This window comes from Botrytis fragariae (assembly GCF_013461495.1).
Source record: "Botrytis fragariae strain BVB16 chromosome Unknown tig00000163, whole genome shotgun sequence".
NCBI lineage: Eukaryota > Fungi > Ascomycota > Leotiomycetes > Helotiales > Sclerotiniaceae > Botrytis > Botrytis fragariae.
The window spans coordinates 1,347,932-1,372,627 of record NW_023500999.1 but is presented as its reverse complement, the minus strand read 5'-3'; the positions used below and the strand labels follow the sequence as shown (position 1 = coordinate 1,372,627).

Below are 24,696 nucleotides of genomic sequence, written 5' to 3'. Positions count from 1 at the left end.
TATATCGTGATATCATCAACTTGACATCTACTTGCTAACTTGTGATAGTATTCGTGTATACGTGACTTCATTATCTGATCAAGCCTTTAGCAAAGCTCTCAATAGCTGGCAAGAAATATATTTGATTAATAACAATCACTTCCTTTTATCTTCTAATACCAATGAATCGAAAACTCGGAGTCAGTGTCACTAGATTGATGAGAGGGATGCAGGAAGACTTGCTCAGTCTTCAGGTTTGGTCGAAGATGATACTGTAAGATTCGGGGTTGTCTCCGGATATTGGGGGGATATGAAGATATAGGGAGTGGAGATATGGAAGGGAGTCTTTTGGTATGGGTAGTGATAAATTCGACTTTTGGTGCGTATTGCAGAAGTTAATAGTATATCGTAAGTTTCGATTACGGATTGTGATATATCTTCATAGTATATGTGGAGTTATCAAAGCTAATCATTTTATAATTATAGAGTTAAATAAGTTTGTAGACCAGGTGATTTTATAATCCTGGAATTCAACAACTCTGCGGACCAACTAAATGATGGCGCTTAATAACGAGTGTATGATTGAGCGATTTGCAATGAAATGCTACGTTATGCGGCTGGAACCTACGACATGTACCGAAAAGCCGAATTTTGTCACTATTTGTCCAGGTGTTTCTCATGTTCATTTATTAGCCCCCCCTTCCAATTAATTTCTTACTGCTTCTCTTCCCGTTGTAACTTATGCACAAAACGGAACGATGGCCAACGCATTCGAAATTCTAAGTAATCTTCGAGATAGTCTTCCAGCAGATACCCCCGAAAATCAGAATGAGAGAGAAAAGTCACTCCGTGAAGTGAGAAATGTATCCCTGTCATTAGAGAGACAAGACAATGCCGTCGAAAAAGATTTGCTTCCAGGTAATACATGAACTGTCTTACGATTCGAGGTATACTAACTTGAATTCTGCTGACTTCTCGATAATCAAATGATGGAAACCGTTGCCTGTAGAGTTGCTGCTGATCTTGGCATATTTGAGCTATTGGAGAACACGTCGTCTAAAACTGCGGCTGATATTACCGAAAGAACACCCGGCGCCGATCTAACTCTCATTTGTCAGTATGATCTCTGAAATATTCACCGGGACATGGCTGAGACATTGACAGGCCGAGTTTTGCGATGTCTCGAGTCGTTTGGAGCTATCGGTGGAAATATTTCAGCTGGTTATACGTCAAGCACTGTTTCAAAGGCATGTTCCAACATACGAAATCAAGCCTGTCTTAAATCATGACAAGATCCTTCTTTTCCGTGGATGTTTAACTCCGGACAGCTAACGTGACTCCTTTGACACAGTTTCGATTTCTTAGCTCCCGGTTGGTTGCTCATACCTCAGTTCTTGAAAGACAAGCAGTATCCAAATCCTACAAGTAGTACAGATACGCCATTCGCGAAAGCTTATGGTTTCAAAGATGGTGCGACTATATGGCAAATCTTAGAAACTACTGATCATATGCCAGTTATAGGACTTTTGGTGGGTTTTGTCATCTTCCCATCACTTTGATTATCTCGGATTTTTTTGACTGACTGAGAGTATTTCCATCAGATGCAAAGTTTCAATGATGGTCACAAGAACTTTCTCGACATGTATCCAGCTATGGATCGACTTGCAGCCGGTGCATTAATCGATTCCGAAGCGGTTATGATGGTTGATGTCGGAGGAGGGCAGGGCCATCAAGCCATTGCTATGAAGAGAAAGTTTCCCGATCTCCCGGGAAGATATATTGTAACCGATCTTGCTCACGGACTACCTGTAAACAGAGATGACACTACAGGAGTGGAATTCTTGGTCCATGATTTCATGACCGAATTGCCTATTAAAGGTGAGTACTATCGCAACCCATGAGAACAGTGAAACTATCAAATCATGATAACTTCTCGACTACAGGTGCTCGACTCTACTATCTCAGACATATATCCCATGACTGGCCACAAGCCGTCCTGATCCAAATTCTGAATTACATCCGTAGACCCATGAAAACAGGTTATTCCAAGATGATCATCAACGACTGGATGGTTCCAGCAGAAGGGGCATCAAAATATATGATGGCTCAAGACTTTAACATGATGGCTGTTGGAGGAGGGATGGAACGTACACAAGCTTTGCATGAGGAATACATTGCTGCCGCGGGGTTGAAGATCAGTGGAATCTGGAAGGCAAATGATGATATCAGCGAGAATTTCATTGAGTGTGAGATTGCCTAAGTCAATCAATGCAGATAAATTAAGATACTCCGGTGAAACCTAAGGTTTTTTGTTTAAGAGATAAGAAGTTTCATTCGAAAGCTCTAGTTCTAGTCAGAAAAATGTTTATCAGGTTGAATAGTGCAAAGATCTAATAAAGGCTTTGAACATGTTTCATCAAGCTTTTTATGAAGCATGTTGGACTGATGCGGACTGTCATTAGATAGGGGTTTGATACTTGCAGTATTAAATTCTGATATAGCTTCGTAAGCTTCCATCGATTCACCGCAAATACTCTATTAGTATTCAATGTTAGAATGAAAAGCCGGGTCAGCACATGATTGGGTTACTGATGAGCGTCGGATGTTCATCTCCATGACTTTGATCTCTATGCTCTTCCCGCGGTCAATATCTCCTAATTAGCCCAGCATACTCTTCTATTCACCACCTTCTGGGCTTTTCATAGTGCCACGGAAGTGTTTGGATTATATGCAAGGGACTTCGATTCTAGTAGATCGCGTGAAACTTAGTTGAGAAAGGGGAAGTGTAGGTACTTCAAAAGAAAATCAGAGGGATGTATGGGTCGTGAAATGTCAATTACTGAGTCCCTGCATGTACAATGTCGACTGGCTTAGCAGTATAAGTTATCGACTAGTTGGCAAGGGTTTGAATATAAAAGACAGATGGCAATGTTTTTTTATCGAAAATAAAAACAATATGTTGATAGAGAGTATAAAGCAAGGATTCCAGCAGTAATAATGCAAAATGCAGTTAGACGTGTGAATAGACAGATTTGTTGGACCAACCAAACTCGTTGGTCACAGCGCGCCAATGCGGCACGGACCGAGAACCCTAGGCTACAGCCTAAGCCAGGAGAGCTTTAGCCTGAATGACTCCCGTGCGGACTAGAGACGAGATGAGTGCCGAAATGAATGTCCAGTGATTACCGGTCGAACGACTCGACTGCACTTGCTTTGAGAATCGCATAAATCTAAGATGGGTACATTTAGTTATTGTAAATTCGCTTTCAGAAGATAATCCTGAGCTTCACACTTATGAGTGGCAACATGATGTATCGTGGTACGAACTCAAGGATGGAGTGCCAAGTACTTTCTGCGCACGAGTATCACTTCTCAACTGGATAGCCACATCCATGGTACCAGCTGGACGACCATCTTACAAACTATGTATGTTGTCAAATATGCGGGAATTCAAGTAATCAAAAGTGAGAATGAGCAGGCAGAGCCTGTGAAATATAATTACAAAGAACCACATCAGGTACGACTAAATCGCACCGAGAACAAGGCTAATAAATCATTTCCGCACTTTCATCAATCTTTCTAAAGAGGGACGGATTTTCTCCTCTCTATCCTTACATCTATACCTGTTTGCCTGACAAACCAAGAGTTTTGTACTTGCCATTCTTTCTCAGGGTCTACAAGATAAATCTTTTTTGTGTAAGAATCTGGCTAGATAAAGGATAATTGATGAACTCACATTGTATGTCAAAAATAGACTAGCTATAAGCTTATATATTGAAAGCGTGCTGATGTTTTTTCCAAGACAAATACGATTGCCAGCCCCAAAGCTCAGATCTGTTTGTTTCATCATAGAAAGACGAGACTGATACTCTGTTTCTGTTTCTAGATCTTCATATCGAAGCCATCGCTCTGGAACAAAAGAGCTTGCATCTTCACCGTATACCTTTTTGTTTTGGTTAGTTACCCAGGGGTTTATGCCAACGATTGTTCCGGGAGGTAAGAAAGTTCCATCGGAGAGAGTAAGACCAGTGGCAGGAACAATACGCTCGAGCAAAAGACCAACGCCTGCATGAACACGACTAGCCTCTCTGATGACAGCTTCGAGATATGGAAGCTTGATGGCCTCCTTGTAGGCTACTGGAACAGACAAATTTGCGGAATCGAGCTCTCGAATGAGTTTCTGGTGCACTCGAGGATTCTTGATTGTGAAATAGATGATTGACCTCAACACAATTGCGCTTGTGTCGGCACCGGCTAACACGTTGAGGAGGAGAGAACCCACAATGGCATTATCATCCATCAACTCTGGGTTGGTCTTTTTAACATCGATAAAGCTGTCCAGCATATCTTTCCTATCGGTAGATTTTTCATCCATACCTTGTTGGCGTGCTATTGATTGCTGCGCACACCATATTGCGGCTTTATCAAAAGTGGGAGGCCCGATAGGTGTGATGGGATTTTTTCCCAACCAGTGATCCAAAGCGGGAATCTGACCAATAACTCCAAAGTAATCCAGGGCTTGTTCGGAGATGTGAATGAAACCCGTATGATCAGAAGCTGTTTCCATGAAGCGCATTGGTCTACTGAAAGTTATTTGAGAGATGAAATCCCATGAGTAATACATCATCCAATCCTCCATCTTGCAGACGGTTCCAGCATTGGAGCCATCCACAAAGAGTTCATTTAGTCGTTTGAAGAAGGCTATGATGGTGTCATCTACACTCTTCTCTAAGCTCAATACATTACCCATATTGTAGAATTTTTGGATGGGTCGAAGCATTTGGGCATGGGCTTCATTGCTTTGGGTGCTAAAAGCATTTTTGATAATTGCTTTTCCCACTTTGGTATCATTAACGGTGTAAAAGTCGCTCTTTTGATCCGTTATGTTAGAACCTACTACGATGAATGGGCGTTGCAATGACTTACCTTCAGAAAGTCTCCCTTTAGACTGTATATCTTAGAAATGAGCTTTGGATCAGAAAGACTGACAACATTTGGTCCAATTCGTACAGCTTGCCCATATCTTTGATGGAGAGTTTGGTGGGTGAGTTCCGGTCGGCCACCGTATACATCTATCAGGCGCCAGAGATTTGTGAATTTTGCTAGGAATGGGCCGGGGACGCTTTTTAAAGGAGACGTAAAGTAATACCAAGCTAAATAGAATCCGAAAATGCAGATACTTAACAGAATTACTTGTAAGATAGACATATCTGGCGCCATGATCTAGCGATGAAGAGAAGAGATATGGGAGAAAGACAAACGCGGGGCTATTATTTGTGGTGGCCAGGTTTTATAAAGTGATTAACAAGCAAAAAATTCTATAGTTAATGTCACAAACAATATGTGATGAACGGAAGCATAATCTGAAGTACCCCTGGCTGACTTGCAGCATTGCATAGATTATAGACATTCATCGGTCTCCACTAACGGTTTGTTACCCACATTAGCTAAATGATAAAATTTCAGATACCGAGATGCTTGAAAATTAATCTCCTCATACCGTTAGCCGACTTAGAAATTAGGCACTAACCTTGATGGCGGCAATTCAACAACAATTCTACGAAGCTCTCTTACTGCAACGGTCAAGTTTTACCGATGTAAGGATGTGGCGGGGGAAAATGATGCAACATGTTCCTTCGGATCAATCAAGGCGAATCCGGTCCCATGTTATGGATGAAATTATGGTGTCCAGAACAGCAGTTTTTAACCGTATTCTCTAAATACGTTTAGATTCTTAAGAGAATTTACCCAATATCAGCTCCAAACGGCATTAATTTATCAAACTTGATTTCTAGCCGAGGAGTTGAGGGTTGATGATCAGTACCTGGGACCAATGGTCAACAAGTCAAATTATTTGTTGTTCGATTATACCAGTGAAGTGGTCACGGAAATTACCAAATGGTTTTGAAATAGCCGACCTTCTCGATGGAAATCCATACCTCGAACTTATGCTGGACTCGAGTTTCAGGTATTTTCAACACAAACACACGCATTATGCTTCCCTATATATTACATAGAAGAACCCTACTTTGGAACCAACTCAGTTCAATTAATCTTCTCTTCCAGTCAAAATGGCGATAGCCGGTAAAGGGCCTACTATTGTCGCAGTCATGTGGACGGAGACTGTTATAGCTCTAATTGCAATCGGTCTTAGACTCTACACGAAAGAATTCATCACGCGAAACGTGGGATTCGATGATTATCTGATCATAGTCAGCTGGGTGAGTTGAGGTTGTCGAATCACTCCTTGTCTTCGGTACTGATAATGGGTATTTAGTTTATGTTGATGCCATACACAGCGGCTTGCACGGCAGCTACAACTCAAGGGTTCGGTCAACATTCTTCGGATCTCACCATTGAGGCTTTCGCAAATGCAACCCGATCGGAGATCATTGGTCAAACGTATGTCGTCAACTCTTTCCAATAGTACACGCAATAGATTTAAGATATACTCTAGGTTCTGTATAATCGGCATAGCCACCAGCAAAGCTTCAGCATCGGTGTTTTTGCTGAGACTTGCCGTTGTCGAATGGCACAAATGGATTCTCTACTTTACCATGTTTGCGGTCACTGGTATCGCCGTCATATGCGCTCTATTTGACTTCATTCGGTGTGATCCGATAGCTCACGTTTGGAACCCATACATTCCTGCCAAATGCTGGGTCTCCACAGAACAATTTACTGCCATCTCAATCACCGTCGGAGGTGAGCGGCACTTCCAGATTTTATTCCGCAATATTGGCTAATACCTTGCAGTCACCTCCGCAGCAGCAGATTTCATTCTCGCTGCGCTACCATGGATCATACTTTGGAAGTTAAATATGAAGAAGAAGGAGAAAGTTCTTATCACATCGTCCATGAGTTTGGGAATTTTGTAGGCCGCCTTGCTGGTACAATCGTGGACACAGGCTTATATTCAAATAGTGCTATGGTGTGTGGTGTGATTAGGACAGTGAACCTGAATGGCCTCTCATCAAGGTCTGATTATTCTTGTGAGTAGATCCCCGTAGCCAATAATACAATACCGAATTAATAACAGTCTGTTTCAGATGAAACCATAGGGTTGATATTATGGTCGTCTACTGAACTAATGATTACAATCCTGACTGCAACAATACCCACTTACCGACCACTGTACAAAGTCTTGAAAGGTTCATTATCAAGTACGGGTAGGCGTTCCAGTCGAGGATATCGACTGGATAATCTAGAAGAAGAAGGAAAAAAAGATTTACCACCTCCTGCCGTAAAAAGACGCCCCAAAAATGACACAACTATAATGGCGACCGCTATGAGTGATGATGAGCACAATGATTACCATAGTGAGCGAGCTATGCTGGGACCTGACTAAGGAAAATGATATTCAGACTCTAAATGTAGCAATGCACACTTGATACATGAAGGTAGAAAGAATATATACAAGAGGATCAGAACCAACCGAGGAAATATTGTCAAGTATTGGGTATAAGAAACAGCCACCATAGTGCGAGCCAGATTTTGTTTACATTGCATGAGCAACACTCAATTTCTTGACAGTGGAATCTCAAACCACTGACACGTGAGATTGTCACCGAGATTCATAGGATGGATCTGTGCATAAACAGAAGGTCAAAATACTGCTCAGTATAAGCAAGGCATCAAGGGCTTGGATATCATTTGGACTGAGTTTGAAGCCCCGGCCTACACGGTATCTCATTCTGAATAATGTACCATCTTACCGAAGATTACACAGTGGAACAGGATTTTCATCTCGGCCGACACGTATGAAAGGAGAATTAAAAATTAAAAGTGATATTTACCTGGCACTCATGGCTGATTCTGCCGAAATTTGTATGGTGGATATTTTATAAAGTTTATTTTTGAAATTGGACCCCCACACACACCTTGAACATTACTTGTGCGGCCAAAAAGTATGACACTCCGAAGCTAGATAGATGCACATACCACAGGATGGCAAACTACAAGAGGAGTAGTCTCATTTTCATAGCGGTAGACCTGCATGCTTTCTGGCAACAGGAGTGGATTGACCGCTTTTGGTACGGATAGGTTGTTAAATACTTGATATATATTAACCAGGACACTAATAGTAACCCACTTTCCGGTCTCCGAGGCTTGGCTCATGCTCATTATCCAATAGGTACGACGTATATTGTGATTACCATGACATGGAATTACGCGATGCCTGTTGACTTTCAATCATCCTAGGTATTTTACCCGGTCCACTGCCATTCGATATATGCGGGCACACTGATGAGGAAAGCACTAGATAGGTAGGTACCAAACTGCCGGGACGAACATGTAAAGTAGTTGTAACTAGAAGAGTTCACTTGCCGATTGCTATATCTGCCAACCAAACGAATTAATTTCGATTCCAGTGATAACCTTTTGTTTAGGGTATTTTGTACTTCATTAAACTCTATGGAACAAGTTTTAGCGTTAGAAATTAGAACCCTGTGTCATGAAACCGCAAGATCTGCTATTCAGTTGGCAAGTAAACTTTTATAATGGTTTCACTGATTATGTACAAAATATCCGGATAGTGCATTTATGGAGCTGTCGTGGAGTCTTAACGTGCATCCATTTACGGCAAGGAAAATCAAAGCAACAACGAGTGTAAGTAGATCAATATTTCCAACGGTTAGTGACCGGGTGTTGGCCAGCACTGCTGACCTGCGTACCCACTCTATTACCAGGATTCTTTCTGGGTTCTTATACAGGCATTCAAGCAAAAACAATGAGCCGGTGTAAACAGATCTATTTCCATGTTCTTTTCCGGTTGCGAATAAAATACAAGTCATATTTCAATCGGGTTCTCCGAGTTCTGTACCGTCAAAATTTCTATATGGTCTCAGAAACCTCCCCCACACCGAAAGGTTTGATATTAATCAGGTAACTTTACCGACTGTAATCTTGCTTCTTAAAGTATAAACTGAAAACACACTTTTACTGGTGAGAACCACTCGAGGCAATCCATTTAGTAGGTATGTATATAGCTTTCTCCAGAGTAAGAGACACGCTGAAGAGATGAGTGCGCAGTTGAGTACGGCGTTTGCGAAGGGTATCTGCTAAAAGCCCGATTCAGAAATGGTGAACCTCAAGAACTTGTTGACTGCTGAGATAGGTGCGTGTATGAAGACCGAGGATTTCATGGTTTGATTTGCATGTGTGCTCGGGTGCGTATAGCTAAATCCGAAAACCCATTGTGCAAAGAGGATTGAAGGAAACCGTAAGAAATATATGCCTTGAAATCTGGCCCTAAAAGAATGTAGTGGCTCTTATCATAGCTCTCGGAATATTGTCTGTTCCGAGGTCTCGTGACTTGGTGTTATCTGTCTTAGCAACAGACCCCGCGTCAACACGGTCAACGCGTCGTGTCATCGACTAATTATAGATCGCTTGAATATCTCACTTCCAACGTCCAACCTCGGCCTTGAACGACGTCAATCATCAAACAACTATTTTTGCAATTCGCAATATGTAACAAAACAAAATCAATTCAAGATGCCGAGCAAGCAACGTACTTTCGAACTGGTGGATGCGCCAAAAGTCCATCGACCAATGACCAGTAAGCAAGCAAAAAAAGCATATCAAAAAGCAAATCGAACGCCACGAATAACGAAAGCCGAACAAAAGCGACGAGACGCCGAAGAACTGGCGAAGCACAGGAAAGCATATGAAAAGGAACAAGCAGCTGCGAAAGCCAAAGCGGCGAGAGATAAAAAAGCTGCGAAAGCATTAGAACAGAAAGAAGAAAGGAAGAAACGGGGGATACCTGAACCCAGCAGACATGTTCGCCCAAGTCAATCGAGGATTTCTTTATTTTTGAAGCAGGGGACCAAGAGATTTTGGGAGGCATCGAATACAGGTGAAGAGTCTGAGGGTACTATGTGCGATGAAATGGATGACGAACCACCCTCGAAACGAGTTGCGCATAGGGATTCCGACGAGAACGAGGACGAGGATGAGGATGAAAATGAGGATGAGGTCTTTTCAAAACAAATTGCGCGTCACAATTCCGAGTACGAAGAGAAAACCCAAAAGGGAAAGCCTGCAAGCAAAAAGAACGATGAAAAAATGGTCATTTCGAGGTCGCCAATGCTACCAGAAGATTCCGAGGACGAGTTTGGAGATTTCCCGCCCTTGTCAGAAAACGATATCTCATTATTAGACACTAGTTCTATGCATTCCACCCCAGTAAATGCGAATCTAGGTAGAGCCAGATTTGCAGGTCTGACAAGACCCCCGTTTCACAACCCTACCACGTCATTCAGTGATGAGCAGGAGCTACCACGGATGAAGAATTTTGAAAGAGAGCAAATGTCGCCCGATGACGCATTTGAATTGGAAAATATGCTTGATTCTCAAATCCGTTCCGAAGCAGCAGATGCAGCTTGCAAGTCAGATATTAAACAAGCAGTATCAATTGACAAAGAGATCTGTAGAGAGGAACCAAAAGCGACAACTCCCACGTCAAACAGTCTTGTAAAGGATTTCGCGGAGGAAAGAGAACTTCTTTGGCATGCGCCTATTCATGGTAGACATATATCAATCTCTCAATCCATACATACCAAACCACCATTACATCTTTCCAGGGGTTCAGTTACAGAAGTGACGCACGACAAGCAAAACAATTCACATTCACGCACAGTACCTCATGATTATCTACAAGATCCTCCATCCAATATAAATTGCGATATAGTTTCAGCACCAGGAACAAATACACGCCTCAATTCCTGGCCGTTGAAAAGGAACACACTCCCCGCGAAGAAATCACTGAATGTTGCTCCAGCTATATTGAAGACTGCTACTGTCATTGCATCTGAGGGTTCAGTGTCTCGAACAACAGGTTTAGGTCAGCAGGGCTCGCGAGAGGGATCCGTTCACTCTCTTGTGCCCGAAGCTCATCGTGTTAAACGAGAACCGGCTCAAAAATCACCTGTTCAAGCCCCAACATCCAAATGTTATATACGCCCGGCACTCCAGGAAAAATCTATCAACATGGGTCCCCCAACTCTTCCCCAGAAAAGCAAACTTGGAACGTCCCCTGTTGCTCCGGTCAATAACAGGAAAACAACCGACGATTATAGTCTTCCACCTTCCACACAAGCATTTCTTGAATCTCATCTTGATGATTTTTTTCCAAGTGCAACTCAAGAAGCTAGAGAACTATGTGAAGAATCCACTGTACCTCAGCTTTTCACAGGCTTAGAAGGAAATTCTGCATATCAACGCCGCCAAGAAAAACAAGATGTGAAGGATAATGCTTCTACATCTGCTGATGATGAATTTGTAGGCATGCTATCTACGCAGGAACTTAAGATGTTTTCGCAGGATTGGGAAATTTCTGATTCAACGCCCCAAAAAGGAAATGAAAGCGAAATTACCATTGATTTTCACGAAGAGATATCAGCAGGAATAGAGGATCTACAAAACAGTCTTTGTAGCCAAGATTCCATTTTCTCCGCTCAAGAACTCGCTGGACTGGAGAATGTGTCAGAAGCCAAATCACCGGTGGCAGATCCCTCACAGCTACCACAAGATCCAATATCTTTTCTTAGCCACCATCAAAGCCGACCAGCAAGATTGCAAAGTCAGTCAGCTGAACCAAGTACTCCACAAGCTGATTCAAATATGGAACCCACGCCCAAACCAAAAAGATCACCTTGGTTCAAGGAAAAACCGGAAGACAAGTTTACTAAAAAGAGATTTTTCACCGAGAAACCGGAAGATTTGGAGGCTGCTGCTTTAGCAGAGAGTAAGAAAGCATGGGATGAAATCAAGGAGGCGACTTCATCTAATATACATAACTTTGATGATGACCTTGAGCCTGAAGTAGATGGACAGCTTAAAGCTGCGCTTGCTGAAAGTAAAGAGTGGGATGAGGTATACAAAGCGGTTCTTCCCACACCCACACCGAGAAAGACTAGTGATAAGGGCAGACGTGAGATAGATGTTGAGGAGGTAGAATTTCAAACACCATCACGAATCATAGCTAGGCAGAAGGAAGTGAGTGCTATCACGAACGGGACACAACAGAATAAAAGGGCAGCCAGTGTCACTAGTACCGATTATGGTGATGGGGAGGTTTCCGATTGGGATGAGGTGTTGGACGGGCTTTGATGAGCGTATCAGAAATCGTTGAAGATATTAGAAAAGAATCACGACTTATGGGTACTGGCAGCATTATGGTTTGGAATGTGTATGGGATTAGATATAGGTATACATATGCGCTGGTTTGTGTTTAAGCATTGGTATTGACATGGATATGTACATTGTCTTCGTGCGTCGCATATTATAGGATACTTACATACATAGGGGCGTTGGAATATCTGTCTAGCATGGTATCATGGAAGGTGTGGAGGCGCTTTTGTTTGCAATTTTCTGTGATGGGAAATTTGTGGAGGTAATTGTAGTACGGTCTACTAAATGCATTTCTATGCGGAGTTTATAATCATCTAGCGTCTATATTCTACTTTGGTCGTTGAGATACGGGCGGAATGATCATGGCATCGATCTTTTGAAAGACCCAGATGATTCAGTAGGGCAGTAAGGATCACATTATGATACCCTGGCGTCATTTTCTCAAAGAAGTGATTAAAGATAATCAATTATTTTCTCATCTCTCGTGTTTGATTGTATTAGTGTACAGCCCAGAATTACAGCGTGAAAAGAGTTCGATAAGTCCTTCGGGACGTCTGATGATACCCCTTTTTGATTTTGAGCCATCATGATGCGCTATACAGGCACAATGGAAGCAACTTTAAAATCATTATGTGGTTTGTTGTTAATTTGTTCAGTTTCCGTCATATATCTCACTGCCAAAATTCTGCAGACTCCATCTGAATCTGGGAATAAAATATTAGCTTGAATGCCTTGTATTGACTCCGATGACAGCACCACAGTGTCACAGGCAGATCACAGGCAACTTCAGATAACAGAAAAATTATAATCAATAATCAATTACAAGGCGGCAAAATGAGCACAAAAAATTGCAAAGAAAAAAAAAAAAGCGTGTCCACCCCTCTCCTCCCCCTAAGACATAACTCCGAATTGAAATTCTCACGAACAGCTATCCTACTGACCCAAAGTAAACCCCACCAAACTACTTCCACATCTTGCGCTCTTCCACCCCAAGCTCGATGTTAGTTTTGTGGGAAGACCTTGGTTCTGAATGAAAGGAATAGGAGTAATTGAGAAAGCTGAGGGTATCGTGCAGTCATCGTCGCTGATTGAGTCAGAAGAGATTAGTTTTTTTGCACATCAAGACGATGAAGAAAAGGGGGAAAGAATTACCTGTAGAAAGAACAGTGTGCATCACGACAAAAGAGGGCGGAATTGAGAGTATTTCCGAAGATTTCAAAGGGGAAACAAAGGGAATATGCGTAGGTTGCTGCTAGGTCGCCAGAGTAGCTTGCGAAGATGAACTTTGGGATGGTTAGCTTTTGGATAATGTTGGGGGTTTCATTTGAGATATGGTAGTTTGGTAGGAAGAGTGTTTGTATGATTGAAGAAGTGAGATGGTGGAGACTGTGAGGATGGGGAGGAGGTAGGAATAGGAATCTTATTACATTGTTGGCATTCTGGGCTTGACATGAATTGATTGTGTCAGCTGCCGTTTGAGAATTGATAGCCGTAAAGCTTGCGAAACTGAGAAATAGACTTGTGAGGGAAGTGGTAATCTTCATTTTTCCTTATGAATTATAACACAGAATTAATGAATAAGAAGTTTGATACTCAGGGTTGGATGAGAGGGATGAGATGTTGTGTGTATTTTATGATGGGATTGACATTTTATTGAGGGGGTGATAGCGAAGATTTATACCTGTTGAATTGACTTATTCAAGAAAACTTGGACATGTCGGTTTTGGAGGCGAAGCCATGTTGCCGAGTCTGTAAATATTTTCTCATGAGAACGTCGAATCATATACTAACAGAATGAAATATTGATCAAGCTGGCACTAAGGTGGCAGACTGGGAGATGATATATCCAAATGATATCTGATATTTATAAAGACAATCGTGAATAATAAAGTAAGTAAAGCCTAAAACATCTCAAATTGCCTCCATAAATCTCTTGTACATTCATTCTTTGGACACAGTCTCGCGTCTTGGAAGAATATCTCTGCGCCTGACAGTTCTCGAAACAAAACTTCGTAATGGTAATTTGACATGGTGCTACAAAGTGAAACCAGAAATAACGAGCTGAGAGGTAAGATCGTAACACAAATAGATATAGAGGAACGCGAAACGTGAATGAATGATTTGGATCGGTATATTTAGTGTTCGGCCATATCGGTTGGTGCCACAATCAATTGAATATGAATCTATAGGGACGATCTAGCGCAATGCTACAAGCGAGTACAAAGATTTCCAAGTCCTTTCATTTCGATGATGATGCAACGATGAGAAAAACTTTAGACATCATCAACTTCCTTTGATACAAGCGTTTTCATGGCATTGACATAAGTGAAGTATTTCGGTTTGCACATAACCGGTTCTTACTAAAACGTGGATTCGATCACAATTCCTAGACAGATGAATCAAACAAGGACTCTTGTGCGGAAATGAAAATCTCAGAATATCAAAAACAGTAGTGACTGAAGGTGTAAAGACTTGAACTAGGTTGGGATTTGGATCACGAGAGACTTTGATGGTAGCAATTTTCTTCAACAACGACCAACATTAATTTTCTGAAACTCTGAAGCCTTTTCCGACACTGACAAAGGTATGTGCCTCCCCTTAAACATATAGCAACCATCTTCCATATACCGCAATCAACTCAAAACCTCATCAATTGTTCCCAATGGAAAGCTCTGACTCATCTGAGGATTAAACTGGCAAGTCAAGCGAGAGTTTTTGACAAATTGCGCCTTTTCCTAAGACTGTTGTTACAACTCCCGCTGGATTGACCAAAACCAAACTCCTTGGAACCGTGAGAACAATGTTGGGGTCTGTGCAATTATCGCCGCTATTTTAAGAATGTTAGTATATCCTCTGATAAAGCTTGGAGAATGGAGGATAAAGAATGGGGAGTATAGAATGGTCGCTATCTTATTCGAGCTATCGAAATTACAGCACGTGAAATGGGGAGGGAGAAAATGAAAAATTTGATACATACGAGCAGTTCGTGCAGATTACACTTTTGCAGAAAACGGCTGCCAATGCGGTACTGCCATTTACAACGTAGGGATAGCATTGGCCATATTTGTAGGAGGTTATGACACCGTTATCGTATTGCACACCAACGTACTAAGAGAAAAGTTAGTAAGTGAAATTTGTATCCGAATATCAGGCGAAAAATGTAAAAAGATGGAAAAGAAAACTACAAGGCCACTGATGTTGAAGGCATTTGATGCCCAATTCTGAGACAAGACGCAAATGAGATATAAAGAAAGACCAATGGACTTACAGCATCAGGGCCTGCATTTTGACAGTAATCGTTGAGGACTGTGTAACTGGGGATAACAGATGATGATTGAGTAACGGAGTTGTCCCTCAATGAAAGAACTGGAAGAAGTGGATTAGAAGTGACTAATGCACCGAATGATGCGATGACGATTGTGGAGAAAAACTTCATTGTGTAAAGTGATATTTCAATTGAGGAAAATGTTTTTTTTTTTTTTGAGATCTCAAGGTATTTGGAGAGGATAAACTTCTGTGAAAGTCCTCGACGTTCATACTTATACCTAAGTAGCTTCTGAGATGTTGACTTGGAATTGATTACCACTAGGACAAGAAATCGAAATTTTTATCGCCCGATATGATTAGATGCTTAAGTGTGAGACATATGAACGAAAATCACGATTCAATTATGCAGTACTACTCAGTGGCTACTCGTGTGACGGAAAGAGGCGGGAAATAAGTTAAAATAACAGGTGAGTATCCTGAAATCTTTCAGTTCTAAGCAAAATAAAAAAGAAATAATTTTCGTGGAGGCTGGCGTGTGATCCCACACTTGACTCATGTATAACATATGGAGACTATGTGAAATGTCTTTTGATCGCTCTAGCATCGAAATTTTCAGCAATCTCTAGAATTAGATTTCAAGAGTCAGCAAATAATACATGAGATCTGAGCGGCATGTATCTAGATGCAAGTCTTTTTGTAAAAAGTTTAAATGAACTACATCTGTCATGACTCCATGAATCCATAATTGCCAATGATGAGGCTGAAAAGAAAACCTGGCATGTGACGTTGAAGAAGGTGTGAAGACAAGACCTAGTCCCAATTAAACATGACGAGGGCTGAATGGGATATGCTGCGACAATTCTAGGGTAAAAGATAAACTATTATCTTAGAACCTCCAGGTTGGCTAGTACCAATATGAGCGGAAAGCTATTGACTACAGCCATAGGGTGTGTTATTCAATGGATCAAAACGTTCGAATATACTTGTGAAGGATTCATTCAATGTATTGATCGATGCGCGGCTGATGAGTAGCCATCCCACCATTGGATATCCTGTTAAATCTCTGATGTTAATTTGTCGCTAGACATCAACCTCCGATCAGCAATGCTGCGTATGGTCCCTCAAAGGCTGTTGTCAATTGGCTTACTGATCGAATTAATGCTGGCTAAATGCCTTTGTTATGGCTCCTGGTTGGGTCGCAACTGAGCCAGGCTATGAAGGCGCAAAAGGTCTTGGACTTGATGATGATTTCATGGAACAAAGTTTGATTTCCACGGATGTGTCTTACGATAGTATGATGAAAGTTTATGCGGATAGTTCAAGGAAAAACATGCTGGAAAAATGGTAATATACGATGGCAGTATGGGGGAATGGCAGACAGGTTTTCGATGGGAGTCTCTGAGAGATATAAAAGAGAAGTGGGTAATAGAAGAGATTTAAAAATAGAAATTGAGATAATGAAGAACTACTCGAGTGTGAATCTTGCATAAATTCTTACTCCAGCACCTAGTTATTGCTGCGGACTGTGGGGTGCGGGGTATGTGTTGACCAATATTGTGGAGTATTAATCACGACACGTGACATCACAACGCCTTGATTGATACTCCTTCCATTCCTACCTCGACCGACATCCACAATCCAGAATTTTCACAAGTGTGAGAGACTGCTGGTGACCACAGATCCTTGAGAAAGATGAGCTTTCCTACAACTATCAACAATTAGATCCTTCCACAGAAGTCTTCCTTTAATTTCATCGCATCTGAATAGATGGCAACTGCGGATATGGTGTGCAAACTCTCCAGAGTAATTTTGTCCATTATTGCATGAAAATCAAAGTATCTATTAGAAAAGTCTCAAGTTTGGGTCGTATTCTGATCCCTAGCGAGTCCCAAGCTCTCTGAAATAAGGGTAACGCGATTCATAACCGATTTTCGTGTACTATCACAAGTTCCATCAGCACAACATGCCGGACTCTCTGGAGTACATCCATCATCCTCAGAATAGCTACAACTACTACTTCCCGATCCACTTTTGATCGCATATATCATGTATTCAATGCATCCAAGGGGACCATGCCAAATATAAGCGCCACCATAATTATGATCAATGCTCTCATCATCGTAAAAGAAGACGTTGTAATCGAAATGTGCTTCACAGATATCAAATTCAGATCCCAATGACCAGCCATCTTCGGGACTACCTCCGGTTTGATCAGAGGCCCAATTCACTTGTGCGATGACGTTAATACCTGTTGGATCCGTGTACACATATGTGTAGGCAGGACCACCAGGTAAAAGAGTATTGCCTTGATTACAAAGGAAAACAGAACTTCTTGCTCCCCTGTGATATTGAAAGGTACATAATTCCCATCATTATGCTGTCTTAAACAATATAATTGCTCATCATTGGGATCGCTAAGTGTTGGGGTTAGTAATAATGAAGTGGTAGTACTTTGCACTGGAGCAACCGTGCTTGTGGGTGTTAATGGATTGGTTCCATAGCCAGGGGCAGTGATGGACGCAGAAGATACAACAGCCAGAGGATATAGAGTAGCGGTAAGTCCTCCAAGTACCATAGCAGATGAATTCACAACTGCTGAAACACTGTATTCCACTCCATTTACAGTTATTGACCCCGAGGTAACAATATATAAGAATCCCGATATTGACACACGTTCTGAAATAGTAGTTTGTATCATAGTCCAAAATGGAGTTATTGATCGCTCTTCATCATCACATGTTTGTAGTGCGACAAGTGGACAATAATTTGTTGCCGTGAAAGTCATAACACTAGGCTCAACAGCGCATCCAGTAACCGTGTTAGAACTGGTAGTAACACAAGTACTATAAACACAAGAGACCAATAGTTTGTTGCTGTTTCTGTCGCACATTCAGTGGAGGTAGGAGTTCCGGTAGTGCGGCAATTTGCTGTGCAAAGGCTTCCACAATTTGAGGTGCAGGTAGGCTCCACTAATTTACCACTTCTAAATGTACTTGTCGATTTAGATTTATCAGGAGGAAAATCAATGGAGAAAATGTCAAGGAATTTAAAGTAAGGTGGGTTTGGAATTGGAGGAAATTCCGGGAGAGATGGAATCTTGATAGGCAATGGTGTGGGTATTGGAACGGGAGACCAACAAAATTCTCTAGCTTGAACACAAATTGGGATTAAAGTGGTGGTTGATGAGGTAGCTGATAAACCTGTTGATCTTTCAACTAGCGATTTGGTGGTGATGGTTGGTGCAGTAAACGTTCTGAGGTTGATAAATTGAGCCTCGGGGAACATTTCGGTAACACTTCCAGATAAACAAAGGGTAGTTTCTAGTGAGTAACAAATATCTGGTATAGCTGGTTTCAGCGCAGAACCAGCCACGGGTAGAGCTACCGAGGGCTTTTGTTGAATCAGGATTAGCCAGCGTTCTCCTTTGGCCTGGACACGGGTTTGAGATAAACATTTTCATACTTACCGACCCTAATACCAGCTTCATGGCAAAAAGTTTTATGGCTATGCTTGGTGGGAAAATGGAGCAGGTGTAGCATATCTCTTAATAACGCACAAGGCTGCCGTGAGATTCAAATGCATAAATGCCATTAGAGTTTGGGCGCAAAGGAATTGGCCAACAAACGGTGCTGCTACGGCCGGAAATCTCAGCCAGTTAGTGGTTTATATGTTATTGGAGATTGTGACTATATCTACAGGGCCATAAAATTAGGTATGATGTTGCCTCAAGCCGGTTTTGGTGAATTAATTTGCGTCTTTTGACTGCGAATCGACGCACCTCAAACTCAGTACGGAAATAAGATTTCAATAGTAAGATTTCCGTAAATTTTTGGGATCCTTTGAGAATAATCATTCAATATAATTAATCGAAAGTCCTCAAGTTCAACAATCGTAAGTCCCCACGTGTGACATTACTAAAACTCGAACCTGTGCTTTAAACAATCACGACTGGCATTGTTATTTAATGAACCCATCCGCTCTATTCTTCCCGAGGTAACATACTCAAGTATTTGAACGTCATTTCTCTGGCATTATAAAACATCTCATATTCTCTAGCTTTGTTTGCGAGCCCCAAAGCAAACATCCTCTTCCGGTCCCATATAGCAAAACCTAAGCGACGGAAATGTTCATATGGCACAATTCTAGTTGGAGGCCATAGTCTGGGATTCATAAATGATACAAAGGGAATGAAGATTCCTGGTATAGAGGAGGGTGAGTGGTCAATAGAGTGAGCGCTTTCTCCCCACCCATCCGATCTTGAATCCGGGAATTTCGGCTCGACAGGTAAGTAAATTGAAATAATCATATCTGGTTGGGAAGTCGAAGAGTTGGGAATTCGCTTTGGTTGGTGGATTCAGACGAAAGCCGCTGAGAATTTTCTCTCGGATAAAGCGCAGCGGTCAGTATCGCATTTTCAAGTGCCTTGCATCCTGGATTATTGTGAAAACTTTTAACATTCATGCTTTTAAGTCTATCAAGATCTGGATTTGCCCAGCGAAGATTTTGAGAGTTGTTCTTTAGATCATAAAACATTTGTATGTACCAAAATGTCTGAGTGATTCTCTTTTGCTCAATCCAAGAAGGTAGGGGGAAGGTTACATTTCGAACTGAGTACTTGCGATATTCCGATAGCTTGACTTCAAGGAAGCTTCCAGGTCTCGAGGATCTCAGGTGAATCGGCTCTGAAAATTCAAAGCTTTCACACCTATCGAGAAAATGCTTGTGACATATATATGTAAGTTGACTGATGTTGTAGGCTGTTCGTAGAACGGCACGTATGATCACTGACGACACTTCTTCGGGAAGCAATTCGTATTTAGATTTGAAGGCTCGGTTATTATTGTCCATGAACGTATGATTTGCAGGTGTTTGGGCAGTAAAGGGCCTGCCTATCTTATTCAGTGCACTAAATCTCTGCCTGTCTTTGAATTCATCCATCGATTTTGATGGGTGTTCTCCCAATCTCAGAAGCACGATGTGGCCGAAAATAATTTGAAGTTTTTCTGGCTCACTTGCTTCCAAGAATGTCTCGACAATTTCCTTACCGAAACCATCAATAAGGTAATAAACCGCCGAAGAAACTGAACTCAAGCTCCAGGCCGACGCTAAATCCGAGGTTAACTTGACAATTGGCAGCAACAATTCCCTCGGAAGTTTTTCGAATAGATTTTCGCTGAAATCGAGCTTCTCATAATCGTGAGACTGGGAAATCGATGCCATATTGATGTTGATGTCAAAATGAATGAATTAATGTTTGTTTCCAAGATTCTCTTCCGTGGTTGTTGTAAAGATAAGGAGAGTTGGCGGGAAAAGAAGACAAATGTAATGATTACAGATAATTGTCACGATTTTATCCGGGCCAGTAATAGCCTTGTGGGAGCTTACGTAAGGCTCTTCAACGTCATCTTTGGCTCTGAAATATTTACTGTACCTCACTATTGTATGAGAACAAAAGATATATCATCTTGAGTGCAATATATCATATAATGTCAAATATTCTCGTATGTTTGATTGATGTAGCTGCATATCTTCTTCCCGTTCATGCTTCATTCAACGTTTCGGGTTTCCGGCCACTTAACACCTGACAAATTTCGCGAATCCATGAATTCAGCACTGATATGATTGATATTTGACTTTTGATAGCTTTTCATTGGGAAAGCGGACGAACAACTTGATGTTCTCGAACAAAAAGCTCCAGTCCTCCCGTTAGACCACAAAATAACAGCAATCACTTCATCATTTCTGGAGGAACTCTCCCAGCTCGAACCATCGAACCAGCATTCTATGAATCTAAAAATCCTGGCTTCTGCCTCATTCTTGACTAGTATGCCTCCGCTTCCTCGCAGAATGAAATTCTCTATGTTGCCATCATCAGGAATGAATTTATGAACCTAGTCCTCTTGGAATTCCTTGTAATTCGCACTTGCTTGTATCCAACTTTGGAATTGTGTATTTTGGATGGAAACGGATGTTTGGACTATCGCTTCTTTTTACAGGCATTAATTATGACAGCAGTCTATGTGTCAGGAAACATTCAATCTACTTTACTAATTAGCGACATAAGCTATGATTACAAACTCATATCGAACTTCCCTTGTCCTTCATTACCCAAGACATAAAAATCATAGTATCATCATCATAACCCCAACGCCACAAAAACTACACACCCCAAAAGCCCCGCCATCCAAGTCAATCCTCCAAACCCTTCACCCCCAACCACCGGCACCGAGATCATCTTCTCCGCATTCGACTTCTTCGAACTTCCCGCTGTACCCGTACTCGTACTCAAGCTCGAGCTCGAGCTCCCAGTAGCCCCGGGAGTAACAAACTCCTTCTTCCCCCCATCAAAACTCATACAATGCGTCGGAAGCAACATACTCGTTCCAGCAAGCGTAGCCGTCGTCCCTACATTCTCCACAAAGTGTAGATCTGGAATTCTCAATTGAATCCCGGCTTGAAGTCCTATCGCTATATCTGCTTGTGGAACAATGTTCGTGAGAGATGAGAAATAGTCTAGATCTTTGACACTTGAGGAGGAGCTTTGAGCTGGATTGCAGTTCTCGTCTACCGAGGTGAGTTCGGAGATTGTTACGGAGAGAGCGGGGAGATCGAGAAAGGCGCCGGCGGCTATGGAACCTTTGCCTGATAGTATGTTGACACCGAGGAGGATTTCGGAATGAAGTGCTAGTGAGAGAGTCAGGGATATTGAGGGATCAGTCGCAATTAAGGGGAGAGCGGTGATGGCGGAGTCGCTAAAACCAGAAGAGGTTGATTCGGTAAGATTACCAATGTTGAGTCGCATGGAGGATTTATCTGGGACGGAAACGTCGAAACCGTAAGTGAAGTTGAGATTCCTAGAGACACTGATAGAACCTTGAATTGCTGGGATCCACATCGGACCTATCGCGGCGATATCTGGGATCTAGAAGATGTGTTAGAATGCCCGTAAGAGACATATCCCATGGTCAAAGAGATGCGTGGTAAATGGTGAAATACCTGGAAACCCGGTAGAGCCAATGTCGTAAGTTCCATAGTGAATGTTTCTGTAAATGTACCCGCAACTGCGGAATCAATTTCGATATGCGCACCTAGTCCATTGAATACCATGTCGAAATAACCATGCTCTACAAAATTCACTGCTTTCTCTGTATCTAGAGAGGAGTCGCTAACATTAAAGACACCCTGAATCAATTCGATTGAACCTTCGATAGAACAATTACCACAATTTATCGATAAAGATCCACCTGCACCATCATTTCTAATCAGATGTGTTAGTCACATTGCGTCAATGACTTAAAGGTAATGTATGAACGTACGAAGTAGCGAAACTTCCGAGATTAAATCCCGCAGGTACCGAATATCCAATATCTTGAACTGATGTATCCGAGGTTGGTGTTGCTGATGGCGCTGATGGAAAAGAGACAGTTTCAGAAGATGATACTGAAACTGATGAAGTAATTCTTTTGCGCAAATCACTGTGTATACGAAGGGCGCTACTATCGTATTTACCCATACCGAATTTTACTTCCATTGTATCATAAGCATCGCTCCATTCAATCCGTTGCACGGAGAGGATTGCGGTATTGGATTTGTGAGCATATTCCACGTTGGACACTCTATTTTACTTGTAAGTAATTTTCGAGACATTATTACCGATGTCACTTACAAATATGGAGCCCGCGCGTTCTGAACATTACACCCGGTATGTGACGAAATAACCAAAAACTTTGATAGATCTTTCCATTCGTTCTCTGCCTCGGCTAATAAATTCGCAGAAGGAAATTCAACGATGATGGTCGACTTTGAGCACAGAATATTTTTGACATTGAGCTCAATATCTTCCAGAGTGACTGCAGGTAATTTATATTTCAACGATGTAGATGCGAATCTCGAATGTGTTCCTCGAATAATTGAATCATCTACACGTCATTAGTATCTCATTAAATCGTGGCAACAAAGCATGAAATCTTGCTCTAGAATTTCGGTATCCGATGTATGATCGGACGGTTTCATCGGACGGACCATGAACCCAAGAAAGAAAGAACGCCAACTTACGATCGGCATAATGATGAGTACACTCCAAATTTGGTTTAAAATTTGCGACGCCTCGTTTTTGTTCCGCAGAACGCACGGTGATAGCCCCTAAACTAGTCATTTGCCTTGAAGAAAAATCTCTCTGAGAAATCTCAACATCACTGCTATACAAAGCCGCGACAGCTTGAACACAAGCCAATAACGAAGCTAAACTCTCGTAGCGAAACAACATTCTCGTTAAACAAATATCAAAGCTTCTTATTAGGCGAGATGAAAGCTCGAACCAATCGATCCAAGAAACTAATCACAAGAAGAAAAAAAATTGAACACTCGAACCTACTACCATTCCAATATATATTTAAGCCTCCATTTGGCCCCCAAATAATTTGTTACTCACGAAAAATTACGTGCCGCATCCTTCACGCGAGAGCCTGACAGCCTCATTATGCAGTTTATCCTAATGTGATACGTAGGATCAGACGGGGAGATAACATCAAGGGCTGTGCATTTCTTGCGTTGTATCGAAGTTCCCAAACTGGTAATCCAGGGTGTGCAGAACCTGGAAAGAGCCTCTCCTCGACCCCACCCCTCCCTTCACAGGTCTCCACTCAGGCTATAAATCCCTGCGAACAAGTGATTGAAAGTGCAGACTCTCAAGAGCCTCTGTCAGTAAAAAACTTCAAAAGGTCTGGTACATCTTCCCAAGAAAATAGAATAGAATGATTGCTGAGATTTACCAAATACTCAATCCTGATAAACAAGTTCACTTTGGCCCATGCTCTTTTCCAACATCACAATATAAAAAGCGAAACAATCCCGCCCCCAAACCTGATCTCCCCCGCAAAGACTTTATTAAGAAAACATAGCCCATGCACTTACCTGGCTAATCAACAACTCCACATTCGCAATCTGCAACACGAGTAAGTTGGTCTGATGTTTCGGTACCGACGGCGCAGCATCAGCGGCACACGCGGAGAAATTGAAACACTTAAGTATAATACTTCTGCCGCGATCGGACAAAAACACCGCCGAATGTTTTTATCCCCGCAGCACCGCATGCTATTTTTGTAGCGAACACTCTAATAAATATAGAGAGTGGGTGATATCTGATTAGATCAGATTCCGAATGACGGGAGGCTTTGTTCACCACCGAATGTAAGTAGCTAGCAGCCATCTTGACTGATCCATAATCTTTTTCAATTTAAACATCGCAGAAAACCTCAAAGAAAACCGTTACCCCTACAAAAGTTCGAGCGCAGCGAGGATTGGGGGTTTGGG

The 24,696-nt window shown here is 41.9% G+C and overlaps 8 protein-coding genes across 8 annotated transcripts; 3 read left to right on the top strand and 5 right to left on the bottom strand.

Moving 5' to 3' along the window:
* Positions 1-737: 737 nt before the first annotated feature.
* Positions 738-2,239, top strand: Bfra_010011 (putative o-methyltransferase protein; the record flags this gene model as incomplete). Its single annotated transcript, XM_037340346.1, has 6 exons — positions 738-897; positions 991-1,092; positions 1,144-1,230; positions 1,345-1,508; positions 1,581-1,857; positions 1,923-2,239. The coding sequence occupies 6 exons, from the start codon at positions 738-740 to the stop codon at positions 2,237-2,239; spliced, it is 1,107 nt and encodes a 368-aa protein (XP_037189569.1).
* A 1,319-nt stretch (positions 2,240-3,558) lies between these two features.
* On the bottom strand, positions 3,559-5,199 carry Bfra_010010 (putative benzoate 4-monooxygenase cytochrome p450 protein; the record flags this gene model as incomplete). The annotated part of the gene is made up of 3 exons (XM_037340345.1): positions 3,559-3,666; positions 3,716-4,849; positions 4,906-5,199. The coding sequence occupies 3 exons, from the start codon at positions 5,197-5,199 to the stop codon at positions 3,559-3,561; spliced, it is 1,536 nt and encodes a 511-aa protein (XP_037189568.1).
* Positions 5,200-6,050: 851 nt separating this feature from the next.
* Positions 6,051-7,327, top strand: Bfra_010009 (uncharacterized protein; the record flags this gene model as incomplete). The annotated part of the gene is made up of 6 exons (XM_037340344.1): positions 6,051-6,200; positions 6,257-6,381; positions 6,437-6,684; positions 6,736-6,853; positions 6,904-6,971; positions 7,029-7,327. 6 exons carry the CDS (start codon positions 6,051-6,053, stop codon positions 7,325-7,327), a joined length of 1,008 nt encoding a protein of 335 aa, XP_037189567.1.
* A 2,150-nt stretch (positions 7,328-9,477) lies between these two features.
* Positions 9,478-12,096, top strand: Bfra_010008 (uncharacterized protein; the record flags this gene model as incomplete). The annotated part of the gene is made up of 1 exon (XM_037340343.1): positions 9,478-12,096. One exon carries the CDS (start codon positions 9,478-9,480, stop codon positions 12,094-12,096), a length of 2,619 nt encoding a protein of 872 aa, XP_037189566.1.
* Positions 12,097-13,050: 954 nt separating this feature from the next.
* Bfra_010007 (uncharacterized protein) lies at positions 13,051-13,661 on the bottom strand (the record flags this gene model as incomplete). Its single annotated transcript, XM_037340342.1, has 2 exons — positions 13,051-13,201; positions 13,270-13,661. The coding sequence occupies 2 exons, from the start codon at positions 13,659-13,661 to the stop codon at positions 13,051-13,053; spliced, it is 543 nt and encodes a 180-aa protein (XP_037189565.1).
* A 1,144-nt stretch (positions 13,662-14,805) lies between these two features.
* On the bottom strand, positions 14,806-15,553 carry Bfra_010006 (uncharacterized protein; the record flags this gene model as incomplete). The annotated part of the gene is made up of 3 exons (XM_037340341.1): positions 14,806-14,944; positions 15,095-15,225; positions 15,386-15,553. The coding sequence occupies 3 exons, from the start codon at positions 15,551-15,553 to the stop codon at positions 14,806-14,808; spliced, it is 438 nt and encodes a 145-aa protein (XP_037189564.1).
* Positions 15,554-17,237: 1,684 nt separating this feature from the next.
* On the bottom strand, positions 17,238-18,871 carry Bfra_010005 (putative alpha glucanase protein; the record flags this gene model as incomplete). Its single annotated transcript, XM_037340340.1, has 4 exons — positions 17,238-17,724; positions 17,784-18,209; positions 18,236-18,774; positions 18,851-18,871. 4 exons carry the CDS (start codon positions 18,869-18,871, stop codon positions 17,238-17,240), a joined length of 1,473 nt encoding a protein of 490 aa, XP_037189563.1.
* Positions 18,872-19,686: 815 nt separating this feature from the next.
* Positions 19,687-23,650, bottom strand: Bfra_010004 (putative gpi anchored protein; the record flags this gene model as incomplete). Its single annotated transcript, XM_037340339.1, has 6 exons — positions 19,687-20,586; positions 21,548-22,306; positions 22,381-22,642; positions 22,701-23,000; positions 23,051-23,303; positions 23,440-23,650. 6 exons carry the CDS (start codon positions 23,648-23,650, stop codon positions 19,687-19,689), a joined length of 2,685 nt encoding a protein of 894 aa, XP_037189562.1.
* Positions 23,651-24,696: the final 1,046 nt, after the last annotated feature.